The sequence below is a fragment of the Xenopus tropicalis genome, chromosome 7 (assembly GCF_000004195.4).
Source record: "Xenopus tropicalis strain Nigerian chromosome 7, UCB_Xtro_10.0, whole genome shotgun sequence".
NCBI lineage: Eukaryota > Metazoa > Chordata > Amphibia > Anura > Pipidae > Xenopus > Xenopus tropicalis.
The window spans coordinates 58,163,645-58,182,023 of NC_030683.2; the positions used below are offsets into that span (position 1 = coordinate 58,163,645).

The 18,379-nt window shown below is 39.2% G+C and overlaps 1 protein-coding gene across 1 annotated transcript in view; it reads left to right on the plus strand.

Moving 5' to 3' along the window:
- The window catches only part of ssh3 (slingshot protein phosphatase 3), a 165,381-nt gene extending 147,281 nt beyond the window's left edge, over positions 1–18,100 (plus strand). Inside the window, exons 11-14 of the mRNA XM_002938500.5 lie at positions 27–173; positions 3,211–3,411; positions 3,533–4,034; positions 16,868–18,100. Coding sequence (XP_002938546.1) covers positions 27–173; positions 3,211–3,411; positions 3,533–4,034; positions 16,868–17,119 — 1,102 coding nt within the window. The 3' untranslated portion in view covers positions 17,120–18,100. The remainder of the gene's footprint in view (positions 1–26; positions 174–3,210; positions 3,412–3,532; positions 4,035–16,867) is intronic.
- Positions 18,101–18,379: the final 279 nt, after the last annotated feature.

The following is an 18,379-nucleotide window of genomic DNA, read 5'->3' on the forward strand; positions in this document are numbered from 1 at the left end:
TTTATCCATCTCGCATATTTTTCTAGGGTCAGTCATATTCTAAATGTTACTCGAGAGATTGATAACTTTTTCCCTGAGCTTTTTAAGTACTTAAATATCCGGGTTCTAGATGAGGAGAACACAAATCTCATGCAATACTGGAAGGAGACACATGCTTTCATCACTGCTGGCAGGTAATGCATCAAGGCAAAGGGAAGTAATCTGTGGTTTAATTTAACATATCCATACAACAAACATGTATGTAAGTATGCTAATAAAACATGTATGGTAATGCTTTGGTATGTCGGCAGTGAACTACAGACATCTTATTACAGGGCAGAAGCTGGAAAGGGCAGTGCATTCACTTGCAGGCACTAGTAAATAAGGGCATATTTAGAACCAAGGGTAAATACTTTTACTGGCAGCAAATAGCAAAAAGTATGCACTCCATTTCATAAGGTTACATGTTTGGGCGCAGGAGTGAGGACCTTGAGAAAGGTTTCTGTTGAGACCAAAATGTTTGTTCAATTAATTTTTTGCTTGACCTGTGAGTGCAGGGTTACATATTGTCCTGTACCAGCCCAAGCCAACCACAGCCCTTTAGCAATGAAGATCTGTGCCCCCAAAAATGCTTTAACATAGCTTTCGATCTTATTTTCTGCTGATTCACTGCACATTCTCTGAGCTGCTGTCAGTGAGCTTAGGGACCGACACACAATATTATATATATATATATTATAGAGGGAGGAGCATACCCTATACAAGTCCAAATGCCTTTGGTGCAGGTCAAAAACAAAAATATAATAGAAAGAGTGCCGCACACATAGGGACTTGATACAAAACAAAAAGTGGTTTTATTGAAAAAATTCCAACGTTTCGAGCACAATCTGTGCTCTTCCTCAGGGACAAACCAACAGACCATATCCCAACACCCACAGTAAATACCCCCACCACACAAAATGGCGCAAAAAAAACGGCCCTGGTTACCATGGCAACCAGTGTAAACAAGCCCCACACCCACCAGAGCAAGGTAAATTCAAATGTCAACACATACAGGCAAAAAGAATGGGAGTGCAGTGCTAGAAAACAAGGTTAAGTTTAAAATCATGTAGCTAGTAGGCAAATTGATACATGTTGCAAAGAACTGTTGCAAAAAATGTTGCAAAAAAAAAAACTATATGGGGTTATATGGTATATAACCGAATAGTTAATTTTATAGGGACATGATTTGAACATGCAATTTTATGATATTCTGTAAAAGTTTATGGTTGCTCAAAAAGTAGTGGGTGGGAAAAGTAACTTTTTTTATACCAGCCTGTAGCCTCATGTGTGCTTCTGTGGACTATCAGAAGACTTTCTCTTCATGACATTTCTCTTGTCTTGTGCCCTTTGTCCTATTTATTTTATGCTTTTACTTCCTCCTATTGCCATTGTCCTCTCTACTCCTTATAAAAATTTCTTTATTAACGCCAGAGGTGAAGTTGGATCAACTTTGCACTAAGAGTTAATTTTAGTAATCTTTGTTTTCAAACTTGTTAAAAAGACATCCAACCTTAAAACTATGTCAAAAGACGCCTTCAGGTCCTATGAAACTATCTACTATTGAATAAGGCATCAGAGAGTTCATTATATAGTGACTTTATAGCTTTTCACATATTGATCATGTTCCCCTATAAAGGGGAATCATCACAATTACGAGAAATCCACAGCAGTGTATTGGATAGATCAATTTTTTTTTCCGCAAATAAGTTTTACTATTTGTTATAATTTTTGAAAAATAAAAGGTGACTCTTTTCCTGGTGCACACAGAAATCTGCAGATACTGCCTCGGTGCAAGGTTACCATCACTTAATTAATAAATACAAAAAAACGCACTCTCAGGACTTTGTTTAAAGCAAAAAAAACACCATTCTTTTTGCTTTAAACAAAGTCCTGAGAGTGTGATTTTTTTTGTATATACATACACCAAAATTATTTCATGACTGGCACACCCTATGTTAAAAATCACAACTTTATTGTGCACAGAAGTAGTCCACTATTATTAGTCAATAAGTTTTCTGCACCATACCTACAGCACTAATGACCTGGGTGCTACTTTTTTGTACCAAATTATCCAAAAATCCCAAAGTAAGCAGGTGAACACCAGGATTCTTTATCTATTTATTTGCTGATTTTAATTTTCAATATGGTCTTGATAAAGGCCTGCTTTTTAATAGTATGACTAAATAATTTTTTTTTCTTAATTTATTTTAAAGAATCCTGGTGTGCTTACTTTGGGATTTATATATATAAATAGAAATCTTTCTCCCTTTCTCCTCTTTGTCCATGTGTGTAAAATTCCTGTGAGTGCCGTCATTTGCCTGACTACATTATGAATTCTGCACGAGCACCCAGGTATTAAAGGAACAGTAACGCCAAAAATTAAAGTGTATTGAAGTATTTAAAATACCGTGTTTCCCCGAACAGTCTTATATTTTTTTAAGCTCCAAAATATGCACTAGGTCTTATTTTCAGGGGATGTCTTATTTTTCCATGAAGAAGAATACAGTACACATTTATTCCATCGTTTGGGTGGGTGTCTTATTTTCGGGGGGTGCCTTATTTTCCGAGGGGGTGAAAAATCGGGGGGTGCCTTACTTTCGGAGGATGTTCTATTTTCGGGGAAACAGGGTATAATGTACTGTTACCCTGCACAGGTAAAGTTGTGTATTTGCTAAAGTAACAGTACTATAGTTTATATAAATAAGCTGCTGTGTAGCCATGGGGGCAGCCATTCAACCTGGAAAAAAGGAGAAAGGGCACAGGTTACATAGCAGATAACCGATAAGCTCTGTAGAATATAATGGGGCTTTATCTGTTATCTGCTGTGTGCCTGTGCCTTTTCTCCTTTGAATGGCTGCCCCCATGGCTACACAGCAGCTTTGTTTATATAAACTATAGTAGTCTTTCTAAGGCAAACACACCAGCTGTACCAGCACAGTGCAACAGTACATAATATCGTAATTATTTTTATACACTTTCATTTTTTGGTGTTACTGTTCCTTTAACTTCTTTTGGAGTGCTGCTTACCCGCTATCTATATCTACATGCTGTTTCTATTTAGTTGCCATCATCTGTTATTGTTATTGATAGCTTTCAGAGGTATTGTCCTAAAGTTATTATAACTATAATAGAGGTTTCATCTCTGTGTTGCCTTTTTATGAATATTTATGTTTTCCCTTACATTTTCAGACGTCAGGGGTCCCGTGTACTTGTACATTGTAAGATGGGAGTCTCTCGTTCAGCCTCCACAGTTATTGCTTATGCAATGAAAGAATATGAATGGACATTGGAAACTGCAATGAGACATGTAAAGGAAAGAAGAAACATTGTTCAACCTAATGCAGGGTTCATACGACAACTTCAAACATATCAAGGAATCCTAGGAGCCAGGTATAACAAAGAGAAACGGAGTGATGTAGGCACTTACAGAAATGGTTAACATACCAGATTGTTTGCTATAATTTTTCCAGTAACTTTACTTTCTTTAATCTGAATGTGTTATTTCTCCCAGTAAGCAAAGACACAGTTACCTCTGGGACCCTAGTTCAGCACCACCTTTACCTCAGGTGTTTCCTCCCCCCAAGAATTTTTCAAGACACACAACCTCACCACTTACACCAAGGTTGCAAAAGATGAATCTGCGTACTCTAATGCGGTCCATCAGTGAGATGGATGCAACTGACACTATTTCAGAAGAGAAGGAAAGCACTTCAGAATTGGAAGAAAACATTTTTAAGCAGAAGGTTAATATATTAGAAAGTACATCAAAAAATCTGCAAGGCACATTTCCTAAAAGAAATGAACATGTGCTATACAAGGAGCAGATTACACTGGAGGAAGACAAAAAATTAATGAAACTAGAAAAGGGACCAGAGTCCGAGGTGAAAAACCACACTCTTCAAGAAATTAAAGAGACAGAGGTATCAATAAGATTAAAGGAAGCAAAAGAGAAAGACCAAGAGACAAATAAGGAAAGCTCTTCTATTACTCAACAGAACAGTTCTTTGGATGAGGTAAGTGCACATAACAGAAAGAAAAAACAAAAAAGGTCAAAATTTAAGCAAATGCAGAAAACATTTTTTTTCAGTTGACGGACAATATGTATTGTCATGATTAACAGAGATTGGTTTATTAATAAACAAATAGTGTGGGCAAGAATAACAATAAGTTGTCATTCACTGGCAGAGAAAGAAGACTGAGTATGTATATTATGAATATAGTGAAACAAATTAAACAAAAATAATTATATCTGGTCATGTATTTATAGAAAAAATGAACCAATAACATATCTGTGGCAAAAGTACGTAAATTCTTAGGATTATCATATAATTTGAAGGTGAAATCAATAGGATTGACAATAGGATGACAATCAGTTCATTTTAGGTCTTTCCACAACATTTAAATAAGGTCAGGACTTCTTCTTCTTTAACCATTTCTTTGTAGAACATGTTGTGTGCTCATTGTCTTGCTGCATGACCCACTGTCTTTTGAGATTCCATTCACGGACAGATGTCTTGACATTTTCCTTTAGCATTATCTGTTATAGTTCAGAATTTATTGTTCCATCAATGAGGGCAAGGCCCAGATGTAGCAAAACAGGCCCAAACCAGAACACTCCAACCACCATGTTTCACAGATGAGATAACGTTCTTATGCTGGAATGCAGTGTTTTTCTTTATTCAAATCTAATGCTCCTCATTTAAGCCAAAAAAAAAAAAAAATGATTTTGGCATTGAGGGAGAGCAGTGGCTTTCTCCTTGTTACCCTGCCATACACACCATTGCTGTTCAGTGTTCTCCTGGTGGTGGAACATCAACATTCGCCAATGTAAGACAGGCCTTCAGTTGCTTAGAAGTTACCCTGGGTTTCTTTGTAACCTCTCAGACTATTAGAGGCATTGCAGTTGGAGTTATCTTTGATGGTGGACCACTTCTGTGTAGGGTAACAACGGTCTTGAATTTCCTCCATTTGTAAACAATCTGTCTGACTGTTGATTGGTGGCATCCAAACTCTTTAGAATTAGTCTCGTAACCTTATATCACAATAATATTTTATTTGGAAATACAACTTATTTAGAGCACCAGCAGAAATCAAGTACCTATGAGGAATCCAAAATTAGTAAATGTGGCTTTCTATTCCAAACTACAAAGCATTCCTTCATCTGGGGTCTTGAAATGCCAGCATGGATTTCAACTAGGAACATGCACATAGTTTTATACTGGTGTATTTGGGGGCTCATGGGAAGAAGTGAATCAAGGGCCCACCCCCTGCAATACTCTTACCACCATGCTACCACCACGCCACTGATTACTGGTTAACAGCAATTTGGCAGTGAGGTGGTCTTCACCAATGCCCTGTTGGGCCAGTCCAACTTTGAATTCACAGTACTCAAATATCCCAGTTTGGGTGCCAGTGTGCATGTGCTGCTTGCTGATCACCACGATGACTGCTGGAAACAGAAATGACACCGCTAAAGGCGGTCAGCTCTGTAGTTCTGGAAATGCTATGGGGGCACAGATAAGTTGGAACAAGTGTCAATAAAGTGATTAAAAGGTGGGCACTGCTGCTAAAACAAAGCAGTAGCCTGAAGGGCTTTACTTTTCCTTTAAATAAAGATTTATACAATATATATGTGACGATTCTCATTCATCCAGGTCATGATATACAGTATCTAGCAGAATTAAGTTTAATACCAACTGGACTTTTCCGAGTTTTTTGGAAAACATTTCACCACTTATCCGAGTGGCTTCTTCAGTTCAAATGATTGGTAGGGAATTCCCCAGCATTTCAACCCTTGAGGGTAGTACAGTCACATGCATCCAATCACAATGGTTCCATTGAACTTATTCAGTTAGGTGTTGGTTGAAACTGACAGGTGTAAGAAGGTATGATCCAGTCATAATGGTAACATGATTCTCATTGATGCAGGTGTTAATCCTTCAAAGTAAACAACTAGAAGTGTGAACTGTTGTGAAACCACCGGGGTAAGGATGTCAAAGCAGTATTGTATGTTGATGACAAGCAGTGTCGCAGGCCCTCTCCTCTGTTCAGGGATGGTTTTTCCAGACTGGCAAAAACAGCCTCTTTTACAAGTTACTGTCCTTAAAAGAGTGCCCTTTTTCCTTGAGGTGTAGATAGACTGCCGAGTCTTGTCCTGAGGAGTTAGCCCTCCTATGTTGGGCCATTTTGTTACAGAGTGTAAGGCGTCCCGTCTAAGGAATGTCTGGCGCCAAAAGTTCAGTTTAAAAGGATGCTGAAGGATTCAATCATTGCTTGGTTATCAGCCTAGCTCCTGGTTTCCTTGTTTTTCTGTTTTGACTTCTGCCTGATTCCCGGACTTTGCCTGAACTGACCTCTGCCTGTGTAACGAACTTTGCCTGACCTCTGCCTGTTTAACAGACTTTTCCGAAACTCTATTTCCTTGTCCTCAGCCTACTTCAGACTGTGAGAAACCATATTGCATTCATTTAAGTGGGTTGTTATATGCACAATAGACTTCCCTCATACTTTAGCTCCGCCATCCTGAGAATCGTGACACAGAGAGGTTGATTTGTCTCCCCAGTGTATAAGTCAGAGCACTCTTCACTACACTGGACGGCATAGACCACATTACATTTCATATGCTTTGGTGTAGGTTCTTTAGGGTGCACCAACTTTTGCCTCGGAGTGTTGCTGGGTTTGAGAAACACAGGAATGCGATGTTTGTTGAAAGTTTTTCTGATGTTCCGGCAACATATGGGATGACTGTTGCTTCTCCTGCTGTGTTCCTCCCTTCCCGCCCGATGATGTCCTAATAACACTCAGTTTATGTTCCAAAGGGTGGTGGGTATCAAACAACAAGTACTGATCTGTGTGGGAGGGTTTCCTGTATACTTCAATATCCAGGTTCCCTTATTTATCCTATTTGATAACTTTTGCACAGTCCAAAAATACCAGTTTGCTGTCTTCCACATCTTCTCTTGTAAATGTGATGTTTTTGTCCACTGAGTTTGTGTTCAGTGAAGGCTGGAACCTAGCATTGTTTAATTTTGACCCAGGTGTCATTGAGAGAAAGATCCAGTAAGGAACAAACTTGTTCTGGATTCAGCTCTGTTCTGCTGCTGAGGGTGCTGTCTTGTTTCAGCCGTTTCCTCACTGTTTCAGTTGCCTCGGTAGTGGGTATGCATGTGAACAGAGATGTAACGTCATAGGGCACCATTGTTTCATTGATCGGCAGCCACTGGTATCTTATTGTTGTGGATGGATGATTCTGTGGCTGTTATGAAGTCTACCACAGGGACATACTGTGGGCCACTGCAAAGTTTAGTCCCTAGACTAAGACATTCTTCTCTGGTTCTGTGAGTTCCCTGTCTGATAAATTCTTTACCCACAGATCCTTGATGTTCTGGCATGTCTTGTTCTCATCTTCCTTCCTCCCTGTTTATTTGTCTGTTGGCTGGGATTTGTTGGTACTTGACAATAAACTGGTGAATTTTGTTTTTTTGCCTCTCCTTGCTCTTGGCATGTTGTGCAAGTTGCGCACACTCTGTGAATTCAACCGCTCTTTGCAAAGTCGGCACTGGTAATTGTGCTGCCAGTCTTTGTTTCACATTATCAAATTTATAAACCAGGACCTCAACTGAGAAGTTAGTTGGTCTCACCCGTTCATTTAACAGTTGTTTCTGGGCTTTCTGAAGGATCACCTTGGCCCTTTAACCGAAGAACCCAGACGTAGGCTGCATGGTGGGATTTCCTGATATTGGGGTTAAAAACAAAGATGGTTTCTGTAATCCATAAGTAAGTCTGGCTGTTCTTTCAAATTCCCGTACCAATCTTAGGGTATTCTCCTCAAAATGAGTAGCAATATGAGTGAACAAGTTCAATGGAACCATTGTGATTGCTTGCCTGTGACTGTACGAGGGGTGGGCCGAGCCGATCAGGTTGCCTCGTCCCTGCACCTGCACTTTCGCATCGCACCCCCACCACTGCTCATGTGCAGTTCGGAGCACAGACTAGGGGTAGGCAAGAGAGGCTCCTGCCTGGCGCCCCCCCAATCGTTGCACCCTAGGCAGCTGCCTCTATTGCCTACCCCTAGTTCAGGCCCTGGACTGTAATTTGAACATAAGAAGACACTCCACATGAGTGGTGAAATGTTTTCCAAAAAATTCAAAAGTCCAGGTGTTTTAGACTTTATTCTACTAGATACTATTTATACAATATATTTACTCCAAACTTTATTATTACCTCATTCATTAAACTAAAATTAGCATAATAATGCAATGTGAGGTAAAAACTTTTTTTCAATACAAGATTGTATAAATTACACTTTTTTGTTTAATGAATGTTTTACTTGTTTATAAAAATGTTAGTGAGGCTTTTTGCACCTGTCATTAGATAGAAAATTGTCTACTTATAATAGGCTGCTAATCCTCATTAATATGCTAATGACCTCGTAATGGTGCACCTACAAGAGGCATAATTTGAAGACTGGGTGAAATAAAGTAAAACAAGAGTTAGAATTGATCTGACACTTTGAAAATACTTTATTTTGAAAATATTGAAATTAATGTTGGGTAAAATCTTGTTAAGACGTCATTTAAATGTCAATTAAATGATATATCTAAAGAAAATCTGTACTGTTTAAACTGTGATCAAGAAGTGGAAAATTCTGTAATGTAGACCAAGAAAGATTTTAGATACAACTGCCAGGAATATTTGTCAGGATCCAAAAACCCAAAAGCAGCTTCTTCTTAAATACAGACTTCTATGAAACAAAGTGGGGAGATACTTGAAAAAAATGGTTAAAATCCATTAATGCACCAATGCTACAAAACGGTCTGGTTATAATATGCCAAACAGCACTTAGAGATGCTTGGAAACCTATGGAACAAAATAATTTTGAGTTATGTGTCCATAAGTAAACAGGGTCAGAAGTACGGGTAGGCAGAAGAGGCACGTGCCTTGGGCACAGCGTTGGGGAGGATGCTAGGCACATACCTCTTCTGTCTGCCTGCCAATAGTATGGCCCCTCGAGTCCTGTGCTCAGTCCCCATGCTGCCTGCTCCCCACCTCCTGCTCATCATTCTTGATCCTCTCCAGTCTTCACCACGCACACAAGGGGAGGGGGCCAGGCACAAGGTGGCTGGTTAGACTGCCTAGGGTTTGGCCCAGCACTGATGCAGTGTTTGAAGAGGAGTAAACAAGGCCTGTAAAGAAAAGCACATTATCCTGGCTGTAAAGCATAGAGGTGGACCCTTGCTGTGTGGGAATTTAGTCAAAACTGATAAGTTTAATGCAGCATATTATCATAAAATATAGAGGGAAATTTGCATTTGGCAGGCTAAAAGCTGAGCATGGGGTATACATGAGGCCAAATTGACTGCTGCAGCAGAAAAAGTGTGAAGGTTTTGGAGTTGTTATCAAAGTCTCCTGACCTCAACATTTTTAAGCCACTTTGGGGAGATCTTAAGCATGCAGTTTATTATAGATAACCAAAGAATTTACTGGACCTGGAGTATTTCTGTGAATAAGAATGGACAGTTTCTCTTCATGAGAAAGGACCTCATTCAGAACTATAATAAATGACTTTTACAAATATAAATAAGTGCAATTTTCCGTGTATGCTCCTCACTTCAGATACCTTGTGTCCCAGGTCAAATAAAGTTCAATAAATTACTCCAAAGTGCCCTCTTCTGCTTTAGACTTAGCGATGAGGTCTTATGAGGAAAAAGAAAAAAGAAAAATAAATAAATAAAATATAGTGTAATACTGTTATTACTTCACAATGTGCACTCTCATGTGCTTTTTAACACCAGTGATAACTTTTACTTATATCACCCTTTTGTGCCCAGTTGTGATATCCCTTTCCGATTGCCAATCTACTTACAGACCCCCTTGGGTTTATATGGCATCCAATTGGTTCGCTTGTAGCTCATGACTCTGCTTTCCCACCTTTTAATTTCAGGCAGTGTTAGGAACCACTTCACATAAGTAAATTTCCAACTTTAGCAACTTTCTGTTTCCCTTCCCCTTCTGTGCACTTAAAACAGAGTATAGGATGCGCATGTCAGGAGTCACTGGTATGGATCAGGTGGCTGCTCCTTTTTCTTTCCATGTTCCCGACCTGCAGTGTTGTTCCTGGGTTCAGCAGTCCTGCCCTGTATAGTGCTCCTCCTCTGCGTCCTCCCTCACCGCTGACGCGTTTTGCCACTTCCGGCTTCCTCCTGAGCGTTTTTTTCTTTTTTTCCTCATAAGACTTGATTGCTAAGTCTAAAGCAGAAGAGGGCACTTTGGAGTAATTTATTGAACTATAATAAATGACTGCAAGCTGTCATTAATATGAAAAAGGGCAATATATAATATACTAGGACAGTGCTGTCCAACTTCTGTTGTACTGAGGGCCGGAATTTTTCCGACCTACGTGGTGGAGGGCCGATAATGGAAGCCAGTTTTGACCACTCCCCTTTTTGAAACTGCACCCACTTGAAACCACACCCATGTTATCACATGACCATACCCATATTAATGGTTGTAGTACAGCAAAAACCTGCCATACTCTGCCTGCCCTACCCTGCCTGTGTGCCATACTCTGCCTGCCCTACCCTGCCTGTGTGTGCCATACTCTGCCTTCCCTACCCTGCCTGTGTGTGCCATACTTTCACTGTGTGTGCCATTCTTGGCTGGTTTGTGCCAAACTTGGCCTGTGTGTGCCATACTCTGCCTGCCCTACTCTGCCTGTGTGTGCCATACTCTGCCTTCCCTACCCTGCCTGTGTGTGCCATACTCTGCTTGCCCTATGCTGCCTGTGTGTATGGCACACACAGGCAGCCTACAGTGACACAATGCTGGCACTGCTCCTACAGTCTGCACAATAACTATATATATTAAAAAACTTTTTAATTGCTGTACCACCTCAGTATATGTTCTTTTTGTAGTGTGCAGGGATTATTTGTGGGTTTCTACTGCTCCTGAGGTGTGAAGAAGTGAACAATGGGGGTGATTACAGCCTGAGGTGTGAACACTGCAGGGGGTGAACAATGCAGAGATTAAAAGGTGTGAACAGTACAGGGGATTACATATTTAAACAATACAGCCTGATTACAGCCTGAATCTGAGGTGAGAACCATGCAGGGGGGGGCAGTTAATCACAGTACTGATACCATTTAAAGCTTACACAAGAGTAAGCCATCAAAGCAGCCAGACAGGTGGGGGGCCACACAGAGGGGGGTCGCCAGTTGGACAGCACTGTACTAGGATATGCAAACTTTTGAACAGGACCATTTATTATTTCTTTTTTTACTATAGTTGTTTAATAACAAACCTCATGTTGGTTTGAAAAAAAATGAAGTCACTGAAAAAAATCTGGTTGTGGGACTGACAGCATTTTACATTTCACCATTGAAAGTAAATAGGTGAAATGTGATTGGTTGTTGGTGGCTCCACCCACTGTTTCTAACTTTGAACTGAATACCTAGTGAGTAACTTTGCAAAGGTCAACAACATTAGAATTAATACTTAAATAATGGCATCATTTTAAATATAAACCAATTAAATTTAATGGGTGGAAGTGAATTGGCTGTTGGTGGCTCTGATCACTTTTCCTAACCTTTAACCTTTGTCCCTCAGTGACCAGCTGTGAAAAGTTTGTGAACACTGATATTAAACGTGAGAATGGCAGCAGTTAAAATTTCCCCACTGAAATCAATTAAAGAAATGTAATTGCCTGTTGGTGGCCTCACCCACTTTTTCTAACCCTGAATACTCAGTCCGCAAGTGACTGACTGTGCAAAGTTTGGGAACCCTGGCATAAATAGTGTGAGAAAGACAGCATTTTAAATTTAAACCAAAAAAAATTCAATAGGTAAAGTCTGATTGGCTGTTGGTGGCTCCACCCACTTTTCAAAACCTAAAAATGCAGTCCCCTTGTGACCTTGGTGTTAATGGCAGCAGGTTGAATTTCCCCATTGAAAGTCAATAGGTAAAATCTGATTGGCTGTTGGTAGCTCCACCCACGTTTCCTAACTCTGAACCGCAGTTACCTGGTGACTAGCTCTGCAAAGTTTGGGGACCTTAATATTAATATTTAAAGAATGGCAGCAGTTTAAATTTAAATGTATGAATTCTATAGGTTAAATATGATTGGCTGTTGTTGGCCCTGCCCACTTTTCTAAACTTGCAATGTAGTCACAAACTGTAGTGACAAACTGTGCAAAGTTTGGGGACCCTGACATTAAACATGTAAGAATGGCAGCAGTTAAAATTTCCCCACTGAAACAATGAAAGAAATGTGATTGGCTTTTGGTAGCCCTACCTACTTTTTCTAACCTTGAGTATGTAATCACAGAGTGACTGACTGTGCAAATTTGGAAACCCTGGCATCAAACCAATAAAATTCAATAGGTGAAATCTGATTGGCTGTTGGTGGCTCTGTCCACTTTAAAACTAAAACCGCAGTCCTCTAGTGACCAACTGTGAAAAGTTTAGGGTTTTAATACTATGAGAATGGCAGCAGGTTGAATTGTTCCCTTTGAGTCAATATGTAAAATATGATTGGCTGTTGGTGGTGCCACCCACTTTTTTAAAACTTGAATATGTAGTCACCCAGTGACCGACTGTGCAAAGTTTTGGGAACCCTGGCATCAAACCAATAAAATTCAATAGGTGAAGTCTGATTTGCTGTTTGTGGCTCCGCCCACTTTTTCTAACCTTGAACCGCAGTTACCTGGTGCATAACTCTGCAAAGTTTGGAGACCCTGGCGTTATTACTGTGAGAATGGCAGCAGGTTGAATTTCCCCCATTGAAAGTCAATAGGTAAAATCTGATTGGCTGTTAACAGCTCTGCCCCCTTTTGGGCATCCAACAATCATCATATTTTCATTCAGGCTGACCCCATGACTATGTTATTCAAGTTTGGTGAGTGTAGCCTCAAAGCTGTAAGATTGGCAGCAGTTTTAATTTCCTTATTAAATCAATGGGTGAAATTTGATTGGTTGTTGTTGGCCCCTTCCACTTTGGGTCATCCAACAAATGTCGCTGTTTCATAGTAAAAAAAATTAAGCAAGGGGTGGGACCCTTATTATCACAGGGGGTCAGTTGGTTGATGAGAATAGGGGAAAAAGCAGAAATTCTAAACTCATATTTTTCATGTATCTACACAACTGAGGAGCCAGCTAATGAAGGCTTCTATTTTCACAGACCCAATTCTAGTAATATAACTACTGATGTATGGGTCACGAACATGTAAAGGTAAACAAAGGTCCAGGACTGTATGGTATTCAGCCTGAAAACTTTAGGCCTGTTAATCTGACATCAGGGTTCAGAAAGCTTTTAGGAAAGGTAATAAGAGATAATTATACTTGAATACATTGCAAGTACACTGTAGAGATGCCCTTATATCGGAAAATCTGTGTGTCTAAAATTTTGTGTTTTAGTTACTTCCTTATAGAGCTGTCTCCGCAACATTATCTCAAAGGAGACCATGTTATGATCACTATTCCCTAAATCAGGGATCCCCAATCTTATATACCCATGAGCCACATTCAAATGAAAAAAGTTTTGGAGAGCAACACAAGCATGAAAAATGTTCCTGGATGTGCCAATGAGAGCTATAATCGGCTATTTGATAGCCCCTATGCTGACTGGAAACCTACAGAAGGCTCTGTTTGGCAATTATAATTTTATGCTATAAACGTTTGCCCCCTAACCAGAAATTCAAAAATAATAAGCACCTGCTTATGAGCCCACTGGGAGCAACATCCAAAGGGCAAGCAACATGTTGCTCAGGAGCCACTGGTTGGGGATCACTGCCCTAAATGCATACCCACACAAATGTTAGAGATGAGTTCAGTAATTATTAGATATCACCAGTCCAATATAGAATTATTCCCAGAAGGTTCTTGCACTGCCTGAAATATAAAGTTGTCATTTAGCATATTTACAAACCTACTAGCTTTTTCTGACTTAGCCACCCCATTACTCTAGTCGATGTCCGGATAATTAAAGTCCCCCATAATATCAACTTGACCTAATTGTGAGGCCTCCTTTATTTGCAATAGTAGCTGGGCCTCATCCTCCTTACTTATATGGGGTGGTTTATAGCATACAACAATAATAATTTTCTTCCACACCTTCCCTGTTGCGGTCTCTGGTCATTTCTTTAGGACAAGGTTTTACATAAAGATAAACCCCTCCACCTTTTTTTAATCCCTCTGTTCCTCCTAAGAAGGTTGTAACCATTTAAATTCACAATCCAGTCGCATGTTTCATCCCTCCAGGTCTCAGCGATACCAATTATATCATAATTGTCAGTACATGCAATATACTCCAGCTCTCTGAGTTTCCATGAGAAGCTCTGTGAATTTGGCAGCATGCAGCAGAGGTCACTACTTTCCCCTCTGATATTTACATTAGGCAACAGTCGATTCTCTCCATGATCATGTGCAACAACTCATCATAAAATGCCCATTATGAGAATGAATGAGATAACATCCAGTTTTGCACCTTACAGTAACACACTGAATAAGTTTTTGCAATTCTAAATAACACCTCAAGTTAAAAGGAACTAAAGCCTAAAATGTATATGTTAATGCAATGCTGTATTGTATATGCACACTACCATAAGTTTGTGTCACCATGGTTTTATGCGTAACAAATCTTGCCAGACTAATTTAATTGAATTTTATGTGAAGGTGAGCAGAAACCTTGATGTTGGAATGGCAATGAATGGTATATACTTGGACTTTGCTAAAGCATTTGATACAGTACTGCACAGAAAGTCAATGATAAAATTGAGGAATATTGGCCTGGAACATAATATTTGTACTTGGATAGAGAACTAGCTGAAGGATAGATTACAAAGAGTGGTGTTAAATGGAACATTTTCTAACTAGACCAGTATTGTTAGTGGAGCACTGCAGGGGTCTATCCTTAGTCCTTTGTTGTTTAACTTGTTTGTTTATGACCTGGAGGTGGGCATAGAAAGATCCATGCAGGGTGCAGCCACTTTGCAGAGTGATTTGACAAAATTGGAAAACTGGGCAGTAAAATAGAAAATGAGGTTCAGTGTTGTAAAGTGGAAAGTCATGCACTTTGGTAGAAATAATATAAATGTTATACACTAAAAGGTAGTGTTTTGGAGAGATCCTTAATTGAGAAAGATCTGGGGATTTCTGTAGATAAAAAGTTGTCTAATTCCAAGCAATGTCAATCAGCAAATAAAGTGGTTTTCTCTCAAAAAAAAGGCACTTGCGAGGGGAAGATCAGAAATATTTTGAGCAGGAGTAACAGAAGGGGGTGGAAAGCAAGCAATTCTTCTTGCAATTAATTCAGATATGTGTTATACACACCTTGGGGCAGATTCACTTTTATATGTGCTAAATTGTAGCAATGAAGTTACCTAGTGCATCCAAACAGCAATCAGGTTTTATTATTCTGTTACTAGTTAGAAAATCAGCCACTCACCTGTACCAGCTTACATCTAATCACAGAAGGTATATTGGTCTTATTTGGTTTGGTTAAGGTATGTGTTTATGTGTTTTGGTTGTGTTATTGGAAGCTAATGTAATTTTAACAGGATAATAGTAATATAGATAGAGGAGAATATTTGTTGTCTGTGATTATTTAAAATAATATATATTTACTATTTTTGTAATATCATGATAGGTTTTTGAAAGCAGTACTCAAACTCGTTCTCCTCAGATGGCGAGATATGCATGCCACACACACACAGACCCTTATTCAGCATACATTTTATCAAGAATGCAGGCTCACACAGGCAGAACTGTCTCTGATAAAAGTTCTGCTTTGTTTGGGCTGAGCTCATGGGGACTTGGTTGGGAGAAAAAAATTGAAGCAGTCAGCAAAAGCTTAGTTTCTATGGGAACCAGCAATGCCATCTCTTTACTGGCTGCTTGACTGGGGTACGTGTTTAGTAATCTGAGCTTAGAACAACTGAGCATGCCCACAAGCCAACAGCCAAAGCAAATTCCCGAGGAGGGGGGCTGAGTGGGTTACAGGAGAAGAAAGGAAATCTAAGTGATTAAGGAGATGTTGCAGCCTTACTATTAACCTCTGGACAACCATTGTGGCAGGTATTGAAAGATTTCAAAGAGGCTGTTCACTGATTAAATTTTTGTGTGTGGAGATGGTGGGGATATTGGGTGAAGATTCGCTTGCTTGGTGATCTCGCCAAGCGAGCGAATCTTAACGTGTATGGGCACCTTTAGTGTCCACTCCCAAACTTCTGGGGTAGAAAACCAAAAAACAAGAGTGTGACCAAAAAAAAGGCATTTTAGAAAAGCAACTTCTTTTTTAAAAGCAAATATATCGGTTGCTATAGGAACTGCACCTGGGAAAACTTAGTATGTATGTATATCTTTATTTATAAAGCGCTACTTATGTACGCAGCGCTGTGTCTTTTACTACATATGGGGTAAGAGGGGGAGTCAAAGGTAGGGAACTGAAGATCAGAAATATTTTGAGCAGGAGTAACAGAAGGGGGTGGAAAGCAAGCAATTCTTCTTGCAATTAATTCAGATATGTGTTATACACACCTTGGGGCAGTTTCACTTTTATATGTGCTAAATTGTAGCAATGAAGTTACCTAGTGCATCCAAACAGCAATCAGGTTTTATTATTCTGTTACTAGTTAGAAAATCAGCCACTCACCTGTACCAGCTTACATCTAATCACAGAAGGTATATTGGTCTTATTTGGTTTGGTTAAGGTATGTGTTTATGTGTTTTGGTTGTGTTATTGGAAGCTAATGTAATTTTAACAGGATAATAGTAATATAGATAGAGGAGAATATTTGTTGTCTGTGATTATTTAAAATAATATATATTTACTATTTTTGTAATATCATGATAGGTTTTTGAAAGCAGTACTCCAACTCGTTCTCCTCAGATGGCGAGATATGCATGCCAAAAGTTTAAACACCCTGAACAACATCCAGAAGACATCCAGAATTCAAAAGTCTGCTTTGTAGCAAATTTACAGTCTTTATCAGAGGAGGAGAAGATAACACTTGTTTCCAGACAACTGAAAAAGGATGAACATGGAGAACGCAAAGCAAGATTCGCTCGGCAGCAAAATGTGGTAGACACACATGAAGAGCTGTAAACAATTTTGATATGGATACTGTTTATGTAGTTGTTGAGTGTACAAAGTTAAGTGTCATTCCCAATTATATTGAATATGTAGAATGTTACAAAGGTGCATAAAAGAAAAACAAAGACTCAGGGATCACCTTAAAATTTGTATTTTTTTTTTTTTTTTTAAATATGCAAGTTTTTAAGAAATGCGCTGTAAGTAGCAGTTAAACAGAATATACAATTACATACTGAACCCTTAAAATAGTGGTTTCTAAACTGTGGAGCTGACGTGGTTCAATCTAAGTTTGTTAGGTTAAGATTTGGGGAGAATGGCAAACTGCTCATCTTAAAAATCAGTTGAATGAGATTTGGGGTAAAACATATTGCTGCCTTAGATATGACAACCATATTGGCAGCTGGACAGTCACAAATAAAAGCTCACTGGCAAATGCAAAGAGTAAATGAATTTGAGCTGGCACTGGGATGAGAAATAAGATAAATACAGCTGAGCAAATTAAATATAGCACAAGTTGTCACAAGTTGCCACTCATGTTTTATTTAAAGATAAGGGTGAGAGGCTGCAGTAACACCTTACCGAAGTGACACCATAAGGAAATAGGATTTTGGAAAAGGGAAATTATTTTTATATAGCACTTTTCTTCTGTGGGACTTAAAATGATTTACATCAAGGAAAGAAAGCCATTGACACTGGGACACCAGAAGATTAAGTGACTTGTTATGGGTCACAAGGAGTTGCCACAGAGAATCGAATCAGGCTTTCTAGCATGACAATCCCACATCAAAGGCTAATCAGTTAAATATTAACTTATATACCAACTCCCAAATCTGCACAGAGACAGCATGCTAAGTCATAAAGAAGATTTCAGCAAGTCACTAAGTTAACCAGAAAGGACAACCTAAGGCCTTCATTCTCTATCATAATCAATGAATGCTTACAGAATGTAAGGATATTTGGATATGTATGAATAAAATTTAGGTTGAAGTTGAAGAAAGCCTACATTTTTCTATTATGTATAGAAGTTGGGCAAATCCATCTATCCAGTTTGTTTGCCAGCACTGAAACAAAAAGCAGAGTTCACATTTACATCTTCAATCAGCACATGAGTAGTGGCGAAATAATTTGGCAGGCATGGATTTCCGACAAGTTTCCATGCTTCACCATTGGCAGATTGTTTTGCAAAACGGGCGGCAAAATTCGCTATGTGGCAAAAAAGTGTCGCCCGCATAGTTTTTTTGATGTGTGAAACATTTTCACTGTTTCGCAAAT